This window comes from Plectrocnemia conspersa, unplaced genomic scaffold (genome assembly GCF_051122295.1).
Source record: "Plectrocnemia conspersa isolate PC_06_02 unplaced genomic scaffold, ASM5112229v1 ptg000007l, whole genome shotgun sequence".
Taxonomy (NCBI): Eukaryota; Metazoa; Arthropoda; class Insecta; order Trichoptera; family Polycentropodidae; genus Plectrocnemia; species Plectrocnemia conspersa.
The window spans coordinates 1,869,867-1,895,325 of record NW_028277171.1 but is presented as its reverse complement, the minus strand read 5'-3'; the positions used below and the strand labels follow the sequence as shown (position 1 = coordinate 1,895,325).

The window sequence follows — 25,459 nt, the reverse complement described above, 5'->3', positions numbered from 1 at the left end:
TTTGCAACGGCTAATACATAATGTATTATCGCCGATGGTTATTTCCACAAATAACTGTGGGCGGTGGCGCTTCTAAATTCGCAACGCGCCGCTCTAGGAATGGCACAATTGCGATTCCGCTTTATGATATTACACTGCGGGGAGGGAGACGAGATGTCTTATTGATTCGCGCCGTTGCGTAATGAAATTCGGGCGCAAATATTGTTGCGAAGGGAGTCAATATTTATCAAAAACGTTATTTCGCTTTTCAAGCAGATGTCTAGATCCAGGCAGCAGCTGGCGATGGTCGAGACGGAGGCGGAACCGCCGCCTAGCAAGTGCGTCAGGTTCCTCTACTTCGTCTGGAAGTTTTGCACCTGTGTCTTCTCGCATATACTTCTCGTGTCGCTGGTGGTGTCTTACTGCATCCTGGGGGCTTTCACATTCGAGCATCTGGAGGCAAATAACGAGCGAAAGGTAAACATTTTTTTATTTATTTGTATCTACCATTTTCTTTCAAAGAACTAATTTTCCAGGGGGGGGGGAGGAAAGTTGTGCAGTTAGTGGCTGCTTTTTTAATATTTAAATGACATGCATTATCTAGTCAAATTTATGTCGAAAACATAAAATCGTGCAGAAACGCTCGGTTATATAATTTTCATATTTAAACTTTTTTTTAAAATTTTCCGATTTACAATATTCAGGTATTTTGAAATAAGTTTTTTTTCGTCTATAAAAAAAATATTTCTTGTGTGTTTTGCGATAGACCGTTGGCGTTCCATACGGACAAAATTTAAGGAGGAAAAAAAATGGCTTTACCTGCCCAGCTAAAAATGACGTTTTACGTTAAATTTAATAGAATTGTGCCTATGCAGTAAAATGTTCGGTTATCTAGCATTAGTTATATGACTTTTTATATCGAATGAAGCATATCTAAACCAAATAACACTACAAACAAAGATTTTGTAACTAGGTTTTTGATGACTGTTTCGTACTGAGTTGATCATATATATTTAAAGTCTCTATGGTGACCATGTTGTATCACGTCAAGTTTTGACGTTACAGTCAAATTATTGTTTGTATGGACCCCATATACATATACCGGTGATTGGTACCTAGAAATATTTTTATCTTAAGTATAATGAAAGTTATGATAATATGGAGTAAGAGTAGTAGGTAATATATGTACTAGTTTATATTAAAAACGATCAAAAATGTATAAAGATAAACATCAATTAAAAACAGAATTAAAATTGTTTCTTAATATATTTTTTCTCTTATATTCTACTTCGTCAGTTTCTCTTTGCAGGAACCAGCAGATGCTATCATACTAGCATTCCATTTCCCTTGAAAACGGTTTTTTATAACAGCCATATCTTTATAAAATCTCTCACGCATTTCGTCGCTTACTGCCCCCAGATTTTCCGGAAAAGTCAAGATGTGAATTGAGAAAATTAATTTTAAGTGACACACTTGCACCCATATTCTGGTATCAACCTAATAACTGTTTTACTAAATCATCATAGTAAGGGTCTTTATTATTACCTAAAAAGCCTTTCACTATAGCTTTGAATGACTTTCAAGCAGCTAGCTGAACGGTTTTCCAACTCCTTGTCCTGTATAACTTTGCGTATTTGAGGCCCATAAAAATATATTTTTTCAACTTTGCATCTGAAATTTTCAGAAATTTCGGCATAAGATATTTAGAACCAGTACCATTTTTGTATAGCACTCGTTATCGAGCGTTTCCACTGCGACGGCACCAACACGATTTTATTGCTTTTGGCATGAATTTTTTCCTTCTGAGAAGTAATAATTGATTTTGCGCCCTCCTTTTGGGGGGAATGTTAGCCATTCAATGGTCGTTTTTTTAATATTTTTATTGAATTAAAGTTCATATAATAACATTAAATGAATGCATTTTCGTGGGAAAATTCATGTGCTCCCCCTCAATTGACCTTACTAGCTAATGAAAAATATAACTTTCTAGGGAGCTTCGTAAATAATTCTAGTCAAGAAATCCCGTCACGATCTTCATAAATTAGGAATGCCGAGAAGTAATAATATAAGATAGATGCAGTCTTACAAAAAAACGCCTTAACAAAACATTTATCTTCCATGTTGTACAACAGCGATTTCTACTTCGTGTCCCCTCTCGATATAAATCAGTATATAAAAAAAATGTGGGTGGCCCGTTACCACCTAGTCGTAACATTGAAATATAGTAATGGATTACTGTAAAAGTACTTAAGGCGTATTTTGTATTAAAAATGATTAAATACAGCAGTAATATTTCAATGTATAATCTGAAAAATATAAAAAAAATACAGTAGCTTACTCTTAATATTAGTAAAAATAAAGAATTTTTCTTTCGCTAAAAATATTCTAAATTTCTTGTTTCACGATTGTAGCACTTGATATTTAGTATTATATTTTGTTTATAGGAACTACCCTTATGATAATATTGTCTACTTTTGCAATCAATAAAAAAATCGGCGTTAAGGCAAACTTTTTATGAACATAGATATTTGTATTTATTGCTCTTTTTTATTATTTTAATGCACAAAAAATCGTTTTATGGAACAAAGTATTTATTTAAATGCACATATCTACTTAAAAATCAAGTGAATCACACCCGTTGTAAAATAGATAAAATAGATAAAATTGACTCAGCGTCGTAATTATGTTATGTTTGGAACTGCATATAACATACGTGTTTCCAATCATAGAAATGTTTGGGTTTAAAATATATTTTAAGCAGATGTAAATAGCTTTGTTTATTTTTATACAGATTTAAATTACTTAATTTTAGACTCACTTTTATTATTATTTTGAAGCGTTCTTACTAACTTTTTAGAATGCGCGTAACATCCGCATGAGTCAGATATTTGCCACTTCAAACAACAGATGCTGTAGAAATTCGTTTCCTAGTATTTTAAATTAAAACTTATGTTTATTATTAGCTATATTATTCAGTTCACATATTTAATGAAAAAATGGAACATCAGTCGCCGGTGTGTGTCAACCTGTGAATTTAGACAGTCAAATCGAGGGTTTACTGTATTGAATTATGTAGGTGGGCGACTTCGCTTCCGACCGCCCGACTTATATTTAGCTCTCTACTCGGTCGTCGAGTCAATAATGTGGGCTTTTCTCTTTCAGGTCAAGAGTAGCATTTCGGACATTCGCGGTAACGTCACCGAAGACATATGGAAGCTCACCAAAGCGACGTGGGTGTTGCACCAAGACAACTGGACCAACACGGTGGCTATCAAGCTCAAGGTATATATTTTTATAATTTATTTTTTGTGTCAAATATGCATCTTAATTTAAGGCGATGTGTGAGGTGTCCAGAAATTATTAAAAAATATAATATTAAAAAAAACAATAGTTAGCGACAGTTCTGCAAATCTTTAAAATTATCTGAGGCATGTAAAAGTAGCTCTTCACAAACTAATATAATTTATTAAATTAAATTTGGATTAAAAAGTTATGATGCACTGTTAATAAATTGCATAAGAGTAAAGGTAACATTTTTTAACTTGAATGAATCATAGATTAGACAAGTAACTTTTAATAAAAGTTGTTTGCCACGCCAAAATAGTCGTAACTTTGCCTTTATCTAACTTGAATATACCATCCACCTGTGTGCCAGAATCGAGTGCATTAGATGTATTACGGTGGACATTGTCTTTGATCTACGAGAATTGGCTACAAAAGATAAAACGTCAAATTTTAGAAATGATGTCTGGAACCGTTCTTATATTTTATCAACTTATATAAATAACGATTGTTTAGAAACACCAAGAGCTAGAAATACATTCGTCGGGATTAAATCCGGGATCGAAGTTTTATATTTCACTTCCCGGAAGGCATAATTTATATCGGACTGAATTATTTTATAATATAAGAAGTGACGATAAGTAAAGTATAAGTTGACAATAAATATGTAGATATAACACGGAAAACACAGACACATCAAAATTTTTTTGCGCTAATTCAAAAACTTAATTTAATTAAGTTTTTGGCTATTTGCAAACCTTAAATTATGATACATTATTATATTATTCTTTTTAAAAAATATATATACGTAATAATATAAGTTTTATTATCTCCATCGTATATCATTTTCAATAAATTCATGTGAACTTTTATTTGATTTTAATATTAAATACTCAATTTGATATATATTACTGTTGTACAAAACTTTTTTAATAAATTGATATTTATATACAAAAATAATAATTAAAAAAACATAGCTTACATAGAATTGTGGCTGAAATATGTTCATAGATATGTCGATTCTAAAAATACATGATCCAGTCAAGGAGAATCTGTCACAGCCTCACATTGTTTTCTAACTTCTTGCTCTATTAGTATATATATATATATATATATATATATATATATATATATATATATATATATATATATATATATATATATATATATATATATATATATATATATATATATATATATATATATATATATATATATATATATATATATATATATATATATATATATATATATATATATATATATATATATATATATATATATATATATATATATATATATATATATATATATATATATATATATATATATATATATATATATATATATATATATATATATATATATATATATATATATATATATATATATATATATATATATATATATATATATATATATATATATATATATATATATATATATATATATATATATATATATATATATATATATATATATATATATATATATATATATATATATATATATATATATATATATATATATATATATATATATATATATATATATATATATATATATATATATATATATATATATATATATATATATATATATATATATATATATATATATATATATATATATATATATATATATATATATATATATATATATATATATATATATATATATATATATATATATATATATATATATATATATATATATATATATATATATATATATATATATATATATATATACATATGTAAGACTCAGATCGAAAATTGAAATAGTGTTGTATTACTAGTAGTGATTAAATGCACAATTGAGAAATATAAATTCAAAATATTTTTGCGACTTAGTTTTTAATATTATTAGCTAGATATATAAAATCGAGAAAGTAGCGCAAATCTTTTGCTTTTAACAAAATTGAGGGAATATTATATAATTTTTGTAAATTAGCATAAATTTATAATTTACGCTTTATTAAAAAAAAAATGTAAATAGTATGTTATGCTGTCTTTATTAGATATTAGCCTTTTTAGGGATAGATTAAAACTCATTTTATATTGATTTTAATTATTATTCTGTTAATACAAATTTATTTCAATGCTTGACTCTGTGCAATATGTTTAATGTTGTAGTCTATTGTCTTTACGTATTGCAGTAGCACGTAATCAGTCGGCAGTATGTCGTTGTTCGACTCTACTTTAAACTTAAAATTTGTATAAGTCCACTATTTTATGTTTTATAGTAAAGATAAAAAATAAACTGTCTGCTATCTAGAAAAAAAACTTATTTTTGTTGTCTAATCTTATTTATAACCTTCAAATCGATTTTTCACCTAATAAGCTACTTAATTTTGATAAACATTTTGCAGAAACATGAGATATAAAGTACTAATTTATATATAAAATTCAATTTATAAGTTTATTATAGTGTTTTTGGTTTATTATTTTAGGCAAAGTTCTGTTATATGTTTTGGCAAAATAAGCAAAAATAAATAATTAATTGAAATATTTATAAAAAAATAATATACATATACATAGAGCTTTACAAAGAAAACATGATGAGTTTTGTGCTTTAAATTATATTTATTTTTTAAGTAGTTAAGTTTAAATAATTAGTTAATACTTGAGTTTTTTCTGATTTTTATTGTGTCTGTATGGTCAGAAATATAATATAATTACAATTCTGATCATCGCAGTTTAGGTTCTCCTAGATTTTCCTAATCTTATGGATTATTATCGCGAGTTGATTATTTATTAAATAGCGTATTAGTAGAAAATTTTTGTATACATAAAAACTAGCACTATATAATAAAGCAAAAATGAATTGATTAAGTATGAAATATTTATATTTCATTTAATAATTTATTATTATTTTTAAAATACTATGTTTATCTAATTTTTTAAAATGGGCGTACAAAAGTTTTGAGTTCTAAGCGCTAAATAAGTTACATATAACTGGACTAATTGGAATGGCTTAATCGTCTTTAGTTGTTTTTTCAAATTGCGGATATTGCTGCCTCGATGTTGACGTGCTGTCGAAGCTTTGTTTCGTGTTTAGCATCAATACGTTTCAATACACTAGTGATGTCTTTGACACATTAGTCACAACCGCATACATAATATATTATTATCGTAAATATTTTCTATCAAATTTACGATAAAAAATCGGTATTGTTATTGAAATTATATGATATTTTTTGAATTACCAATTAAATATTATTTTTTCCAAGTACTTGCATGATAGTTTTTTTTTATCAATTTTTACATGTGTAACTTAATTTATACGGGAAATTTTAAAACGCTCAAAAATCATACATTGTTTTTTTATGATTAATTATAATAGTCGATGGTATGCAATATATTTTCAACTTATTTTAAGCTGGATTATGTGCTTTAAATCATAGTTTCTTAACCTTTTTACATCCACGGACCACCAAAAAAATCAAAATATGTTTTGCGGACCATCAACATTAAAATAAAATAATAAATATTTATATAATTGATTTTTTATTGAAAACAATTATTTTGCAACACAGTATGCTGATATAACCATATTTAAGTATATTAAACCAGTCAGTAACAAAAAATATAATTTAAAAATCCATAAAATACAGCATAAAATTCGATCATAAAAATCTTCGCGGACCACCGGTTAAGAAACTATGCTTTAAATTATCATTTTTATGTAGAAAAAGTAAATAAAAACATTGAATCCTTCGTTTTTGGAATAAGTACGCAAAAATATTTACATTACCATACGATTTTATCTATTTCAATTTAATTTTTATATTTGATTAAAATGGACTATGATGTATTTTTTTAATCAAAAATTTTGCATTCTTAATAATTTTTTAATTATTTAAAAAATAAAATAATTACTTTTAAAAATTGGTACAACGATTATATGCGTTTATAGAGTATTCATACAAATGTTAAATCAACCATATCAAAAAAGTGAAATAAAATTTATTATAGTAATTAATTTTAATTAATGTATACATAGTATGTACATATATAATATATACATATTAATTTAGCAATTTTTTAACGTTATTTTATTACAGAATTAAAAAATCATATTAATTACAATTGAAAGTCCAAAACTCATATTTTGTGTAAAAATTGATAATATCAAAAAAAAAACATATATTAAATTATTTTATATTTCAATCCAGACAATCCAAAATTTTACATATATATGTCTTTTTTTTAGGAAGTGTCGCTTAATTTCCCCTAATCAAATATATACACTATATATATATAAATCATCAGTGCTTAAAAGTTTTGATTTGATAAAGATTCTCACACACGTAGCGCAGAACTAAATTAATCCATGGCTCTATACTGGTATTTTTTGATAAAGGTTATCGGTGGGTTTAAGCGGAACTTTTGGGTCACTCGTGATGTTTGCCTGGCTTGCCTCGATAAAACTTTTCCGAAGGATAAACCGAAACGTATACTTTTTGTATTGATTATTTATGCAGTGAGTGCCAGAGTATGTTACAAAAACTATCGATTAATTGGCTCAGTGGGGTCTGTTCAAACATAAACTTCCTAGAATACCTTTCTTCACGCATGGCAAATATTTCTTATGTAATTGCCAAGATTTTATTACAATATGGTGCGTGTGGTTATTTTTGTATGTATCTATAATAAAATTTAAGTAAAAACATTAATAATTATTTAATTATATTATTTAGTAAAAATGCTTTAAAATAGTTTGGTTATAGTGACATTTGAAGAGACGATGACTGCCGTAGTTTTTTTGTTAACGACATGATTATTTTCTAAAAAAATAAGTCATAAAAAAATCGTAATCGTTAAAACGTATTATGTTAGGAACTGAATATTAATATAATTTAAAAATAATATTTTTTTGTCATACCGTTCTTAAGAATTTAGGCTCGCAAAAAATTTGAATCATGATATCTATTTTAGAATCCCTGAATAACTGAATCCTCTTAATCGTAAAAATTCAGTTTTATTTTGTATAGATTATAGCGTCTTTATTTTAGAAGCGCTAAGCATTTTTTCAAACTACTCAAAGGTGCGTCGACAAGTAAACTATTGTCGAGGAATTAAATTTTGGGTTCCAAACGCTTTCGAGAATCACGATCGCGTCCTTTTTTGAAGCTCGTTAGAGCTTGGACGCCCGCACTTACCGACTCGTTTATGGTTGTGGCCATCCAGCTCCTTAATACGTTGGCATTGAACATTGATTTGTTTAATATCAGCAATGAGGAACTGGTGCGGTTTATAAAATTAAATTTTAAAAGTACATATGTAATTTTTTGTGTATTTTAATAATATTATGTGATGTGTTTTGATCATAGTGACGCATTGGAGCAACCTATTAGGTCACAATGTTCGTAATTAAATTAAAATAACTAGGAAAATACATTGTTTTTTAACATTTTAATTTAAAAATACTTTTTATTTGTTTATTTATAATTAATTTAAAAAACGACTTATTGTACATATAACTTAGTTTTTCATTCTAGATAATAATCATTTTTTTAATAAATAATTAAAAAAAAAATCAAGAACTATGCAATGACATGATGTTTTCAAAGATTCATTTGTAAAAGTCCAATCTCGATAGTTTAAAATAGAAAGAGAGTAAAAACGCTCTCGGATTGCTGTATTGTAATAAACGTGATATGTTTTTTGTTGTTCAGGATTTCGAAAAAGACATACTTGCCTCCATGAAGCAGAAAGGTTGGGATGGAAACGAAGATCCAGATTCCATACAATGGACGTTCGCGGGCGCCTTATTCTTCTCCATCATTGTTATCACCACAATTGGTGAGTTTTCTTTTATGTGTATCATTCTCTGTATGTGTATATATGTATGTAGGCAAATGGCGACGCTGAAACCATTCACTCGAGTGAAATAAACCCATCGATCTGTGCCACTGAAACACTTCATTCATTCCGTTTTCGAACACTTTATTCAACTATATAGAATACATTAATAATAATTGTAAATAAAAAAATATTATATCAATTAAATAATACAGTCTTAGTAATCTCACACAGGCGGTTAAATTTAATTTGTTATTTTGTATTTTTATTTTAATTTTAATTTTAATTTTTACAAAAGGTTGTTCAAATTAATAAATATATGTAAATATCAGTATATGATTTTTAATATCAGACTGACTCTATTTGAACCTCTAGTGTGCGATACGTTAATTAGCCTAGAATTAAATAATCGAATCTTGATAAAGTGAGTGCATGTTTAAGGGTCGTCCTTGGAGGGCGTTTTCCTTGCGTATTCGTCGAAGCCGTTTCCGTAAGGCCTCCGGGGCCCTTGTCCATAGGGCCCTCCGAAAGGCTGGTCGAACGGTCCCGGAATGAAATTACCACCTGAAACATAATGCGAAGAGCCTATGAAAATAACGCCAGAAGAATATTAAATACAATTAGACCGAAACGCTTAATTCCGCATCGCTATGTATCAGGCATCATCAAATCAGGCCCGAGATAAGTTTTATATTAAATTATCTTCGATACACACGGTGCAGAAAATATGCTGTGTTCTTAGAAAATATAGTACATACATTTATAAAATATATTTATATAAAAATCGTAAATAAATATATATTATTATATATAGAATACGTTTTAGGGCTTCAAGTGCTTGAAATCGAGAAAGTTTATCTTTATATCGATAGAGAGTAAATATTTTTTGCACGAATTGTCATTGGTGGCAAAAAATAAGTATTACAGCACAACAAGAAGCGTAGAAAACAATGGTTACCCCGAGGGCAGTTATCGGAAACTGCTCGCTAACTTGGAAGTTCTAAAGATATTGCTTCGCACGACGTATTTGACGGTGTTAATAGAAATAACATAGCAAAAATAATATATAGAATTTGATTGTTATTTAATAATATATTGAAGCTGAAGAAACCGGTTATATATGTATGTTTATCTGTAGATACGTCTGCGATATCGATAAAACTTCGTAACCAATTTAACCCTTAGTAAAAAATTGCTTACAATTATTTTTTCAAGGAAAGTATTATTTTTAATGTCGTGTACTTATTTATATTTTATTTATTTATGTATTTATTTATTTAATTGCATAGCTTAACGGAAATGCTTTTATGTGAAAAAATATTTACAGGAACACTAAGATTATATATAAAAATGGTTATACCATAACGCGTCCACCATTGCGAGTATTTGGATAACAACAAATCAATATTATCCCAGAGATGGTTAAAAAGTCGGATAGCTATGATTTTCATATATTATTATGGCTTTATTGTCTAGTTTCTAGACCAGTGTTTCTCAACATGGGGCAATCCGCAATATTGCAAACTTGAATTTCACAGTTACTTATGATAATCGTTTACTATTCTGTCTGTTGTGTGAACACTCTTTGACTAACGAATCTATAAAAAATATAAAATTAAATAAAAAATGTATTTTTATTACATTTTTTGGTCTGAGGGAGTACGAGTCGTATCCGTATTTTTAATCTAGTGCCTTTTAACTAGAAGCTTTAAGATATGATTCATTGCATTTTTGGCGCAGCGTCTACTTTGTAAAGTTAAAGGAGGGTTTCGACAATCCATTAATGTTATTTGACTTTCGGTTGCGAGCCTAGAGAGTTGCGATCGCGTCCCTTGTTCTTGTCCGTTGTGGCCAGATGTAAACGTTTGAGAACGCTCTTCGTTCGAGCCACCCAGCTTCTCAACGAGCTTGTCAAACACAATATGTTTTTGGTAATAGCCATGAAGAGCTGAAAAAAAGATGTGGGACGGTGCTCATCTATTTTAGGTGTGAACTGTTTTTAATTTATTTTTCAAATGTTTAATCGTATATTTATTGTTTCTATCATGACATCATGACACATTGGAGAAATCTATCAAGTCATAATGGTCAGATTTAAAATAAAAATAATAATTTTGTAAGAATATTATTGGAAATAAAAATGGATTTGTATTTCCACATGGACAGGTATCTAAGAAACATTCTTTAGATATTTTCTATTAGAAAAAAGATGCATGCTTTAGTGTAATTTGCTTTAAGTAATTATATAAGATACACGATACCCTTGAACTAATCAATTGATGCGTGTAATCTCATGCAAATATTATGTAGACTTAAGGAGGTATATATAATATTAACATAGTACATGTTTATTTTTATTACTATTATTTGTAAATAAAGATTCTAATAATGATACAGTAATAGCGTAATATCATATCGAAATATATTTTCACTGTTAGATATACACTTTTACTAGTAAAAATATAATTTATCTGACAGGTGTTAGTGACATTATAAGCTGCTTTTCACTGTTATTTGACGTGTAAAAATAGATTGATAAATTCTGTACTTTCTGTAGCGAATTTCGATTAAAAATATGTTTGATTAATTTGCTTAGGTTAGTTTTGGTTTTGAACAGCACAGGAAGTAAGGATGCTCCGTGAATGTTACGACTGTATGATCCTCTAGTTTTAGCGAGTGATTATGTCGCGGACTTCTATTACGATCCGGTATGTTAAATATTAAGGTATTGAAAGTTGTTTGATCTGACCCTATTTTTTGCTAGTAAAAATATATTTTTATCAATATGATTTCACTGAAACAGTATATATTAACTATAACATATACATATTTCATGTACTGAGTGGGTTGACCAAAAATGCTGATTAGTTTTATTGGAAAACGAATTAGGAATCAAACTTCAGCACAGCGTTATTGCCTGTCCGAAATTAAATTATGTGTTTGAAAAGTTTCTTTGCCTCTTTCTGTACAATAATATGATGCGAAATTTATAAGCTATCAAAAACTCTCGAAAAAATCCAATACCCTCGCAACAGAGAGTCCACAATGGATGATTTGTGCGTTCGGAGCATTTGTTTGCGAGGAGGCGGTGAAAGGACTCGAAAAAAAGTAATTGAATTATATTGTTTCCCTTCAGAATGAATTATGCGATGGAGCTTCATGAAAAAAGCAGCGGTTCATGAAAAAGAAGAGAGAAAAAACGGGTGCGTGATGGATATCCGGTCACGTACGGTAAATATCATAACGCCTTTATGCCCCGGTTGCCGATGCAGGTCCTTTCGTCCGAAGAGTAAGCACTGATTTTATTACGAGGCATTAGCTACGGACCGTCGCGAATACGAATCGCCAGGAAACGTCGATTTAAACGATTTCTCACCCTTAGCGGAATTAACGGGAATTTTTCATTTCCTTTCGCGCTAGCGTTGCGGTTCGAAAAAATATATCTACATATATAAAAGTAGATTTGCAATATTATTATTCAAAGAATTTCGCGGAAATGTGACTGAATCATTAAAAAAAATTAAAAATAGGGACAATAGTTACAACCCCAATATTTCAATTTCATGAAAAAATGTTTTATAGTATGCACAAATGAAACAGACAAAGCATTTTTGCTCTTCTCTTCTGCTTGAAAAGCATACATATGTTTTTTTTTCAGTATCGACCTTATATTTTTATTCGTTCCAAAGTGTGACTACATAAATATAAAAGTATCTAACTATACGCAAAATTATTATATATTAGTGTTTTTATTTTTTTAAATTCGCTATTTTATATAATATAATACAAATGTTTGCTAAGTTAAAGTGTTGTTCTTTGTTAATAACGCTGCATTTCTGCGGATGATTAACTTAAGCTCGCTATTATCAGGTACATATCTGAATTGAGTGTTATTATGTCAAGTACCTGCCGACGTTTATGACTTAATAGCGTAATATTTAGATTTTCACGACAGTGCGTAGATTTATTCTTATGGATTGCGTTTATATTTATTTGTAGCGTAGAAAGGTTTTACTCGTACCTATTATTATTTATTTAAGAAATTATATTATGATGGTCAAAAATATATTAAGTGGCATTTTTGTCATGAGACCCGGGTTTGCTAGTCACCTAGCAGCTTTAAATACGATTCTTTTGTGATATTCGAACTCACAGTTTCTAGATTATCAGAGCGTAACTTTACGGACTACGCTGTTCTGGCCTGAAACATTTATTGTATTGTATATATGTAGAAAAAATATTTAAAAAAAATTGTTTAATATATAATTCATATTATTTCACTCGTCACTTAAAAATGCATTATTATAATTAAATTATTTTTATTTTTTAGAATCAAGACGTTAGAAATAAACTTGAAATAATAAACAAAGGGTTATATAATATTTTTAATAAGGCAAAGAAAAATTGTAGAACATAATTATTTAATAATTATTATATTTACCTAAAATCGACATATTTTTTTCCGGATTATTTTTTCAATGTTTATAATACAAAAGTCTTCCCAGAATATAAAGATATTTGAAAAGCAAATCTGTGTATTCTGGATAACTATAGGCAAGACGGTCGGAATGTTTCGGCAAAAATCTGATCTCAGTTAAGCCCTGCGCGTAGTCGAGAGGTAAAGAAAAAAAAAACACGAGCACGATGTTGAAATTCAGTAAATAAAAGGGCAATTCCTTTGTGAAGGGAACAACAAAAGGTCTTTTAATAATCTTAACAGGTTATCAAAATTAAAATAATGAAAGACGGTGTTAATAATTAAAAGCAAATAAGGAAGAGGGCGTGTGAGGTATTTAAAGAGGGTTCTAGCTCGCTAATTGCCCAATGTAAATTGTATTTTTCACGTAATTAACGCTGCCTAATCTTGGGATTCCGCATGCAACGGCTTGCATAATTCCCAAGGATAATCGAGAACCACCTCGTTTCGGGGGATCACTTGAAAGTGGTAGTTGGCAACCTTTTCGGCTTGGAACGATTATTTGGATGATGAACGAATTTAAAACCCTTTAAAAATTCTATTTCAACATCAATAAGTCCAAAGTAAAAGGAAACGGAAATTTAGTTCATTTTCCCAGGAGGCTCGAATCAACATTTCAGGACATGCTTGCGTTTGTTTCTAGTTATATCCTTTAACATTTAACAATTTAAGGTACTTTTTGTTGAATTATAGGATAATATAAACATTCGCATTTCAAGTCATACTGAGCGATTGTATGTCAAAGGCAAGGCAAATCGGGAATTACAACCACTAGGATTCTGGGAATGTGTTTAACACATTTATGCCTTTGTGCTAATCTTAATCTTTGCCTCAATCACACGTGTACAAATAATATGTGTAGTATTGATGAACACAATCGTTCCGTGGTAATCCGTTTGTAAGCAATATATTACAAAATAAGCATGTTAATCTGTAGTTCCATATTGATATTATTAAAATAATATTTGCATCTATTATTTTAATACATATTTAATCAGACATAAACATGGATTCTTAATATTACAAAAAAAAAAAATTATTACTTAAAAATAATAACGTTTTTTGTGTGTTCCTATATAATGAAAAATATTTAACAGTTCATAGTGCTATATATTTTTCATCAAATTTATCCTCAAATCTGGTGTTTATTGTAATGAAATTGCGTCTATTCTAAAAATATGTTCTCCTTAAATTGTGGAATTTGCAAATACGATTAAAAATCATAGAGTAACTTAATATGTATTTTTTATACAGAATTATACACTGCTATATATATGTATTCAAATTTAACCCTATTTTAAGTATGTGTTACTGTTGCTATTTTTAATAGTAATTTTGATATTTAATTTTTATATTATATTTTTTTTTATATTTTTTGTGGAAAATTTGTGAATAAGAAGAATTAAAAATCGATACGCATCATCTCCTCATAAATTTTAAGGCTGCATAGCTCGTTTAACAGAAAGAACTTCTATCCAGCTATAAAAGAACGATGTAATGAAAAAAATAATTGATATACATATTCTCTATTTAATATAAAAATATCGAATCAAATAAAACAGGTGTAATATATAATAAATCAATTTAAATCCTTGACTAAGCTGATGACATTGACATAGTTGCAAGATCAAAACAGCATTAAAAGAAGCATTGAATCATGCAGCTAAGGACTAATTAGGGAAAAACAAAATACATTACAGTTATGATCCAAGAGAGTCAGTATATTGCAGACATCTAAATAAATAAGTATACATTTGAGTGTTCCAAGGACTTCATATATCTCGAAACCTTTGTAACAGCTACAAATGATTTCAGTAATAAGATGAAAAGACGGATAGCGTAAAAAATAGTGTTATTTCAGCTTGATAAAACAAATAAAATCTTGGGTTGTTGAGCCAAAAATAGACGAACGAATTCGAACATTTAAAAATAACTTATATTGGGAAACTCAAAAGAGAATATATCATATATAAATTATTTACTGAATTATATTTTATTATAATGTGTAAAACATTTAAATATAAAGGAGCTTTAAATAACAATGTTTTAGAAACTTACTCATATAAAAATTTATAATAAAGGAATGAGTCGCAGAAATGCGACTTTAATGTTAACTGAAGAAATCAGTAATTGTAAAATGAGAAATTTAATTACCAAGATTTTTTTTCATATTTAACAGAAATAGTTAAAGAGCTCAAATTAAATTATACAAACGTAAAAATAAAAGCAATAGGTAAAACACGTTTTCATTGATGTTTCAATAAACTGTTTTTTTTATTGTGATTTATTAATGACTGATAAATAATTAATCAATAATGATTTTAGAAGTACTATTAAATTAAAAGGCATTTAAAAGTGGCTACATATTAAGTTGACCACAGTGGAAGAGGCGAGAGAATAATTTGATCAAGGTCTCGATTCACCTTTTTTGACTCAGAAAGTGATTTCGCAACCACCTAAAATTTCTTGCGGTAAATGAAAATATAAAGCCAAGGGTTGAGAAGCGACGTTTTAAAGTGACACTCATATTGTAAAATTCAAGACCGAAATGATATGACACGTAGAGCGATATCCAATTAAAGTAGTAATACAAACTGCGGACTAATTCCCTCCGGCAGCGAGCAACTTTTCTACTTCGACTAATTAATTTTGTTTTGTGAGAGTTCAACGTTGACACGCCGCCGTTATTTTCAAGAAAGTCAATCGCAGACGATCCCCTTTCATCCGAATATCGATCGGCCCCGGTAATGTATATCCTTTTTTATTTTCCATTCGAACGTATGTGGGATTTTTTGTTGAAAACGCGAACGGTAAAAAGCCGGCTTCAATGGGAAAATTGCGCTCGGGCTTTAAATAACGTCGAAACGAAAAAAGATGCATTACGCGAGATACATCATTGAAATTGAGGGCGCAACTCGCACAGCGAATAAAACCAACAAAGCCAACTCGCGAATTAAGGTGACCGACATGTAACGAGAGAAACAAGGGCGTTGAAAATTATTTTTTTAATTAAGGAGCATTCTTTTCGCGTTGAGAGCTTTCGCAACATCGTGTAAAGCTCTAATTGTTGTGCGATAAATCTCGACGGGGGTTGCGTCACCCCTACTTTCTGAAAATAGTGATGAATTATTCATTGATATTCCACTAAATGCACAAACACTTTATTTATGAATGGATAGCTCTAGGCGTATATTTATCGCCAGTTTCTTATGCTCGTTTTTGTGTTATTTTTCCCAGACGAATAAAATACTGTGACAGAATTAATGACATAAAAAAAGGCATTTGAAGGCTGATTTTAATTGTATCATTATTTTATTTATATAATTTATCATCGATTTTATTACTTCGAAAGAGTTGATTATGATACAAAATATTCAATCGTTTTATTTTAGGCCAGAATAGCATAGTTCGTAAGGCATGGACTAATAACCCAGAGGCCACGGGTTCGACTACCCGCAATGGACTCGAATTTTTATTTATAAAATTGCGCTGATATAGAACGATTTTTATAAATGTATTTTTTTATTGTTTTAAAAAACAAAATAGTTCTAATTTTATTTCTATAAGTTTTTATTTTCATTACTTTTATACTTAAGATTTTATACTGGACTGTAATTATTATTTAAAATAATTGCTTTAAAAGGCAAAATAATAAGGTCGATTTTTAAATATATATTTATAAAAAAGATTTGATTTTTATTTTCAATATTATTTTAATATTTATATTGAAAAATTGCTAACTCTCTAATAAATTTTATAAAACATTTTTTCATATAACCTTTAAGAAATAAATATTTTAATTTTATATAAATTTATTTTACTAAGCATTTTTGATTTCAATATTTTTTTTACTTAGCAATTTTAAACGAAGTTAGGATTTTTAAAATATAATAAATATATATGATTCTAAAACCAATATTTCTATTTTTAGAAAATACTTCATATTGATGGAGAGATAATAACAAAATTTATTTTTAAAATAAGTTTTATGTCAATATTAATAAAACTGCCTCAAATCAAACTGTTCTCAAATATTGGCATATACCACATAAATAACTATTTTATTAATATTTAAATTTTTTTACCGACTTAATGTTTTTTGTAATAGCTGCCATTTTATAAATTGTTATAAAATGGCAGCTAAAAGATAAAAAAAAGTAAGATAAAATCTGTCTGGTTAAGAAACTTATCCGAGATATTTAGAAGATATATTTAAGTTTAATATCGATAGGATAAAAATTACTACAATGAGTTATTCTGCTTTATGTATATTTCTAAAAAAATATACCTAAAAATATAGATTTTAAATATAAGAATTGCTTTTTATTTTTTTTTATTATTATAGGGTTGTATACGTGTTTTGAAAGTTTAATAAATAAGTTAATAACTATTGCAAAAATAATTCTTTGTAATATTATATATAATTATGAATATGTACAATAGTATAAACTTAGTTTTTTCACTAATATGTATTTTTGCTTTATATTATGTATATTTCACGAATAAGTAGGATACTTTATTATATAATAAATCTAAATCAAATTGAAGACAATGTGAAAAATGGGCTATCTGGATTTTAAAAAATAAAGTTATATTATAAATTTAATTTATGAAAAGAAAAATATACATTTAAAAATAATATTTTTGATTCGTTATATTTTGCTCATTATTATAATAATTTTGGGATTATCTAATATTATTAGGTGTATATATGTTTGAAAATACCATAAAGGTGCACTGATTTTATTTATATGTAAAATTACATTTTCATTTTTTTTTAATTGTATATATAATTATTTATCATTTCTAATAAAAAAAATCATAATTATATTATTGAGCCCATAATAAATCAATTGATTAATTTGAGTTTAAAACGCAAATTCCAAGGACGAAAACGAAAGCTTATACATATTTAATACAATATATAAAACTTTTTTTTATAAAATATTTACATGAATTTAATATGTACATATGTTATATTATATATTAGAATAACATCAACGCATAATGTATGAATCTCACAAAAATATTTTAAATTGTATTTATTATTATTTATAATATATATTGTAACACTAATCAAACGTGCTTTTAAATAAGGGTAGCAATGATCTGATTTGATTGGAATTGACTTCTTAACGATCCTCTTAGATAGATGCATTATATGCCTATTATACTAAAATTTGACCTCAAATAACACGAAAGAGTCTGATTCTTAAGAAAGAAACTTTTAAATTTCACTTAAACGCCTCTTTACGGTCCTCTTAAAGGTCATATAATGTCCAAAAGCTTTTAACTTTTAAATTTTTAATTTGATGGTTTAGACTTTTAGTGCATAGAGTTTTGTGCTTTAAACTTAGTTATCACGTTTTTAAATAACGACTAGGGAATATAATTAACTTAATTTAAGTTAGTCGCGATTAAAAATATACGTATTTCAAGATTTATATTTTTATATAATATATTATGAAACTCTTCAAGTAATATTATTTTAATAATATACTGTATGATTTTAATAATTTAAACATAATCTATTTGATGCATTTTTTAGATTAGATTAATACTTATAAAATTGTAATACATTTTAATAACAAATCATATATTTTGATATTTTATACAATCAACGAGTAAGATATTTTATTAGTAATAATTTTTATTTTGATGTTTTTTGACTTTTCAGTGCAAAGAATTTTTGCTTTAAACTTAATTATATTTAAACTTAATATAAATTTAATTAAATCGAAATAATTTAGTTGCGATGAAAAATATACGTATTCTAAGATTATTATATTTGTAAAAATAATAAAACGATTTAAATTAATGTTAATAAAAAATCAAACTAATGTAAAATTGCATATTTTATGATTTTTAATATTTTAAACATAATCTATCTGAAGCATATTTTACATTAGATAAATACTAAATAATTTTAATTAAATTCTATATATAAAACATATATTTTAATATTTTAAACTTTCAGGTTGTGACATATTTTATAATCATTATTTTTAAAAACGGTTACTGTTTATTTTAAGTATTTTTTTAAAATAAAAATATTAGTATACCTGAAATTTGGCATAGTTTTGTATAAATTAACTGCTAGTCATTTTCATAATTTTACATTTCTGAATATTTATTTCTTACGAATACAAAATATTTTTTATTAGTAAATATAAATTAAGCAACTACGATAATTCATAACATTTATTTACTAATGATGTGCAATAAAACTAAATTGTGTATTTAATTTTGCTACTGAATGTAAATAAGAAACTTTGCTAAAATTGGCGATTAAAGAAAGAATTAGATTTATTTTAAATGAGCTGTAGGCTATTTGTCTTGAAGGTCTATTCAATTTTTAACAGAAATTAATTTTATTAATATGTAATATGTAAATATCGATATTTGGTAATCCTCAAAGACTTAGCAACCAAAGGGTTAAATGAAAAGTTGTTTTCATTACTAACATTTCATTATAATCGACCTTTAAAATATTTAAATATTTTCTCAAGGATTTCGCAACAATCATAAATATATTTCAGATACAATATTATAAAGTTACTTCGGAAAATTAATTTTTTTTAAGTAAATTATATAACAGACTTTATTAATATAGAATATAAACAATTTTTTTTAATCCATTATTAAAGTTTCTAATTACCAATAATTGTAATATAATAATACCAAATATTTCCGCTAGTCAACTACAATATATTTAAAAAGATGAGATGAGCTGATATGAATCATGTTTTGTTAATGGCAAATATCATGATTTAAAAAAAAAATTAGCAGTTAAAAACAATATTAAATGAAATTTATATAAGAGTGCAATAATATTATAACAAATCTAATTAAATTGTTTCTTTGTTCATTTTTTGTTTTTCCTGTTTCTTAAATATATATTTCTTAATTTAACTTATTTATTAATGATCTAATAAACAATGGCTATATTTTTTTACTACCAAATTGCCAATTAGTAATTATGTCACTGTCTTAAAACATGATTTACGCGCTTTTATTTCAAAGCGATAACTTGTAAACACTAGTAGGTCAATTATTGTGATTGTTCATCACAATGACAAATATGCGTAAAAATTCAATCAATTTTTTGCAACTGACAAGCGTACAAATTGTACGTTTATTTATGTTATTGTAAGAACGACAGGAAATTAAAAAAAAATTATTTACGCGAAGCGCAACGTAAAATATATCTTTGATCAGACGTTATTAAAAATACACGTTTATCTCATTGTCTAGCGAGCGAAATGTCGCCTGCTCCACATTTTGTGGAGTCGAAAATAAACTTTTTAATTTTAGAATATCGGAAGAGCTTTTTTCTACACTTTGATCGAAGTGGTCTCCCTAGACGAAAAAAGTCGGTCACTTTATTGTGTTTTGCAACGGTGCGTTTATTGCTCGCGAAAAGAGCGTACTTTGAAAAATTTATGCAATGGAATTGTCGAGTTTTTCAACATGTCGGGCACTTGGTAGCTTGTTTTCGTACGATTGTTTGAATTTGCAATTCCAACGGTACTTATGGGACTCGGAGAGTGGCTGCAGTCGGTGCATGCATAACTTACGGTCGATAGCGCAGTTAACCTCAATTAACTCTGTCGCCATTTTGTTTATTAGAAAACCTATGCTTTCAGTAACTGCATAAGTCATCGTTATGGTAATGCTTGAGGATAGCAGTACATTGAATGTTTTAGCATATGATTTATTGCGTCGGGATGCCTATAATTATTCATCTTACATTGTTTCTACTATATCTTTACTAAAATCTGATATTAAGCAATCTATTCTGAAAACAATATGGAATATGTAAACTAATCTATAAATACATGATATTTAATTTAGTAAAGCTATTGGAGATCAAAGAGCAGAACTCCTACGTTTTTTTTAATAAACTATTGGCGAATATTTGATAAATACGTAATATTTCGACGTTTGCAAATTTATATGTATGTATCTTCATAATATATTATATGTTTTTTTATTGTATTAGATCATCTCATATGTTGTGCGTCTTTTTATTAAAATAAAGGTAAAAATAGGCGTGACCAAATAACATTTTGAAGATGTTTCGTTATGGAAGTTCAACTAAATAACAAAAACGACAGTAGTTAAATGACGTAGAGTTTACGAAAGTAAAACAAAGTTATTGATTGAAAAATTGCCAGATAAAATTCTATATAAATTATCTAATTTAACGATGGATTAAAAACATGTATAAGGACTCTAACTGAGAAAATGAGTGCCTCATGAATAAGGCAAAAAATGTGGCGATATGTTTAGGTTATTTCTTTCATAATATATACATTTTAGAGTCCACAGTCAAGATTCAATTTTGTCATAAAATCGAAGTAAGAGAGAAAAAATGGCAAAGAAATCTTATTTTACATGCAGAATTTGTGCAAAAGTAAATATTTTTTGTTACTTCTTAAACGATACTAAATATTAATTATATGATCAAATAATTCGTTCTGTGTAGTTAGTATCATATCAAAATTAAATTCGAATAGTTCTGTTCATTGTGTTAGCGGTGCACACCATAAACCGATGGATAACAAGCGGGCAAGACTTACGATCATAAAGCACTGACACTAAATAATAACAATATATTTAAATGTGTTTTTTTTGTCTCGCGAGTATGCCATGTGTATTTCTTACAAATACTCGCATTATAATTTTTTTGGTTTGAGGATGCCAAAAAGGAATGTGTCATAAAACCTACATTGCGAAACAATATTTTCGGACTGTTAAATATGGATTTCTTGTTCCTTTTTAATACACACTCTCACTACCCACTAAATGGTTTTGCAATTGAAATTGTGTGAGATATATATTAATTATAAAGAAATAAAATATTGAAATTAAAATTGAATTATGAACCCGGGTATCCGGTTCTTAAAAAAGCCTTATTTTTTATTATCTCGCGTTATATGAAATATGATGCAAAAGATATATACATATCTATTTCGTTATTTATGTAATCAATAAGATGTACTGAGAAATTTGGTTTCAAGATACGAACCAATCGAATACGAATTAAGTTCGTAAGTCGAGGTACTATAGATTTTGAATATAGAGCTACAATTATTATTTTTTTTGTTTTAAATTTAGAAAGAATTAAAAATTTATATACTATATTTTTTTTAATTACTAAAAATTGTGTAAAGCAAAAAAATATGACTTTAATAAATCACTTTTATTAGATAAATTAAACCATTTTAACCGTTAAGAGAGCTAACAGCTGCACAAAAATAATTAAAAATATGAGTAATTTTTGTAATTAAAAAATCTTATTTTTTTATTTGTTTGTGATGGCTTGTTTCACATCTGTTTCGGCTAATATAATCATGGTTATTTTTGTAGGGGTTTCAACTAACAATTTAGAGGTCACTATAATGACCATTTATAACAAATGAAACAGAAACCATCACGTTTCGAAAGTAAGAGAGATCTCGTGACCAAACAATTGCGTTAATTGCAAACATTAATCACCTACAAGTAATGCTAAAAAAAATACTCATTGTTACCAAAGAATGCGCGCTAAACAATACGTTATAGCATGCGCATAATACTATTGTTATTTTACTCTTGGTTACGGATCGCTGGAGTGGCAAATTTTAAAGCGTATACATTTCATAGGCGTGTCAAGGAAGCAATGTAATTGGTTTTAACCAGAATTATATAATATGTGACATTTAATCACAGAAGGGAGACGTGGCAAAAAACGCATCAGGAGAGATGAGAAAAGACGAGCCAGAACATGGACACGAGATTACGATAGATTTCAGATGCTCCACAAAACACAGCCGATAATAATACAACTAGACACGCCAGCGAAGACTTGCCAATTTAACTCCACTGCCTAATATCGGCATCTATTAAATTTATAAAACTGTTAACTTTTTTTTTCAGCGTCTATTTTGGCATACCAAAAATTAAAAATAACATAAAGATAAGAAAATAAATTTCACAACAAAAATAAAAATTATTTTAAAGCTTTTAGAGTAGACTGTAATATAAATTAAAAATATTCTTCTACATATTTGTATTTCCGAATACTTTAAAAATAGTTTTACTAATATTTTAATAAAAAATAGTTAAATAACAACATATATTCGGATATCTAGTAATAATGTGTCATATATTTTGGAGAATAGTATGTTGCAAATTTTACAAAAGCATTTGGTTAGAAAAGAATATTTAAATAAAAGGATCATAACTTAAGTAATGACATTGCATTCCTATTTGTTTTTTGACAAGTAAAGGGTTAATTCCAAATCTATAGTTAAATCATTATACATATGTATTTTATTCAATGAAGGGAAAAAGCATTATAACAAGCTAATGATATTTTTTAGAAGGATGTGCATGACAAAACCTGAAATATTTCGGTAAAATAAGATTAATTGCGGATAAAATAATGTCTTAACTATTTCTCCTTCTACTGAGTTTGCTTAAAAAATAAATATATAATGGTAATATATAAAAATATATTGTTAACTACATAGTTAACATAAGTTAAACTACATTGTATTTTATCACATCACTGCGGATACCGTGCAGCAGAAAAATGCAGTTAATATGTTCTCATCTTGGGTCTTTAAATTTATTTATTGTATATCTTTCATTGCAACATTACATACATTAGCCAATTATGCAATGCGTTACAAAGGGGGCAATACAATCAATCTGTTCTGATCGATCAGAATGATAATTGTATAATAATCACAAATTCCAATCTCTCCGACACGATTGAAATTTATGTGATTCAGGTATTTAAGGTACGAGTCACTGATCTATGGTCTGATTGATGTGTATTTTACTAAAATGTGAATAACCTAATTTATATGTACGTGTGTTAATGTCAATTTTTTAACTGTTTTTTTAATATATTCAAGTTAATTCAATTCAATATAAAAACAAGAAGACTTAATAATTTAAATCGCCCAAAATATAAAAAGATAAAATAAGCATCTTTTCATTTTAATGCATAATTTAAATTCAGCAAAAAAATGCATAATATCCAATGAATTAATATAACTTAGCTAAAATAAACTGAACATGGAGCTTAATTTTTTTCTTAGTGCTATCTATACATGCTGCTTAAATTAAAATTCTTAAGTTTTGCCATTTCTGAATCCATTGGCTTAATTGTGTATCGTGCTGTTTATGAAAAGCGCGTGCCATGCTTCCAAACGTGTTGTTTTTAAAAAAAAAAAGGTTTTGTCTTAACCTGGATAACCGTATCCGTAATATCCGCTTAGAACGTCTCCCGGGTATTGGGACAGTAAAGAGAGAAATTGATATGCCGGAGGTCCAGCTATTCCTGTCGGACCTCCCGGACCTGCGAGGATTCCGTTGGCTATGCTGTGTTTATGAACTCCCAGATTACCGGCGCCTGCTTTGAATCAAAACGAGTTTTATGATAAATAAGCGTTGTCAAAGGCCGGTCCTTTTATTTACTAGTAAAGGTTTGTATCCTTCGTATGCGAGAACCACCGAGAAAAGATTGTCGATATCACATAAAAATATATACTTACATGCGAATATTTTAATTTTCTGAGAAAATAAATTTTATTTATCATTAAATAATTTGTTGATGAAAGTCTTATTGGTTTAAATATAATATTGATTAAATCAATAAGTGCGCATAAAATATATATATTATTAAAAATAAATAATATCAAATATAACAGTAAAAGATCCGGAAAATGTAAGTGGAAAAATAACAATGGAAATAATAGTTTGTATTATAATAACGGCAATTTGTAAAAAGTCTTTTGCTTCGTTATAAGATACAAGTAAAAATAAACCCACGCAAAAAATAACAAAAACGGCAAATATTTTTTCCGTTCACACACAAATGAAATATGTTTATTTTTTGCGTCTAGCACCATAGAGGATT

General features: G+C 27.5%; 2 protein-coding genes across 5 annotated transcripts in view; one reads left to right on the top strand and one right to left on the bottom strand.

Annotated features, from left to right (window-relative positions):
* The window catches only part of galene (potassium two pore domain channel subfamily K member galene), a 252,063-nt gene that overhangs the window by 23,473 nt on the left and 203,131 nt on the right, over positions 1-25,459 (top strand). The window contains exons 2-4 of one of the 2 annotated variants that reach the window (XM_088188728.1): positions 253-456; positions 3,142-3,261; positions 8,942-9,068. In XM_088188728.1, coding sequence (XP_088044854.1) covers positions 256-456; positions 3,142-3,261; positions 8,942-9,068 — 448 coding nt within the window. In that variant the 5' untranslated portion in view covers positions 253-255. The remainder of the gene's footprint in view (positions 1-252; positions 457-3,141; positions 3,262-8,941; positions 9,069-25,459) is intronic. The other variant, XM_088188727.1, reaches the window with a different exon arrangement.
* LOC148233622 (uncharacterized) overlaps positions 9,204-25,459 on the bottom strand; it is a 168,660-nt gene continuing 152,404 nt past the window's right edge. For all 3 annotated transcript variants that reach the window (XM_088188729.1, XM_088188730.1, XM_088188731.1), the window contains one exon: positions 9,204-9,632. In XM_088188729.1, the coding sequence (XP_088044855.1) occupies positions 9,505-9,632 (128 nt within the window). In that variant the 3' untranslated portion in view covers positions 9,204-9,504. The remainder of the gene's footprint in view (positions 9,633-25,459) is intronic.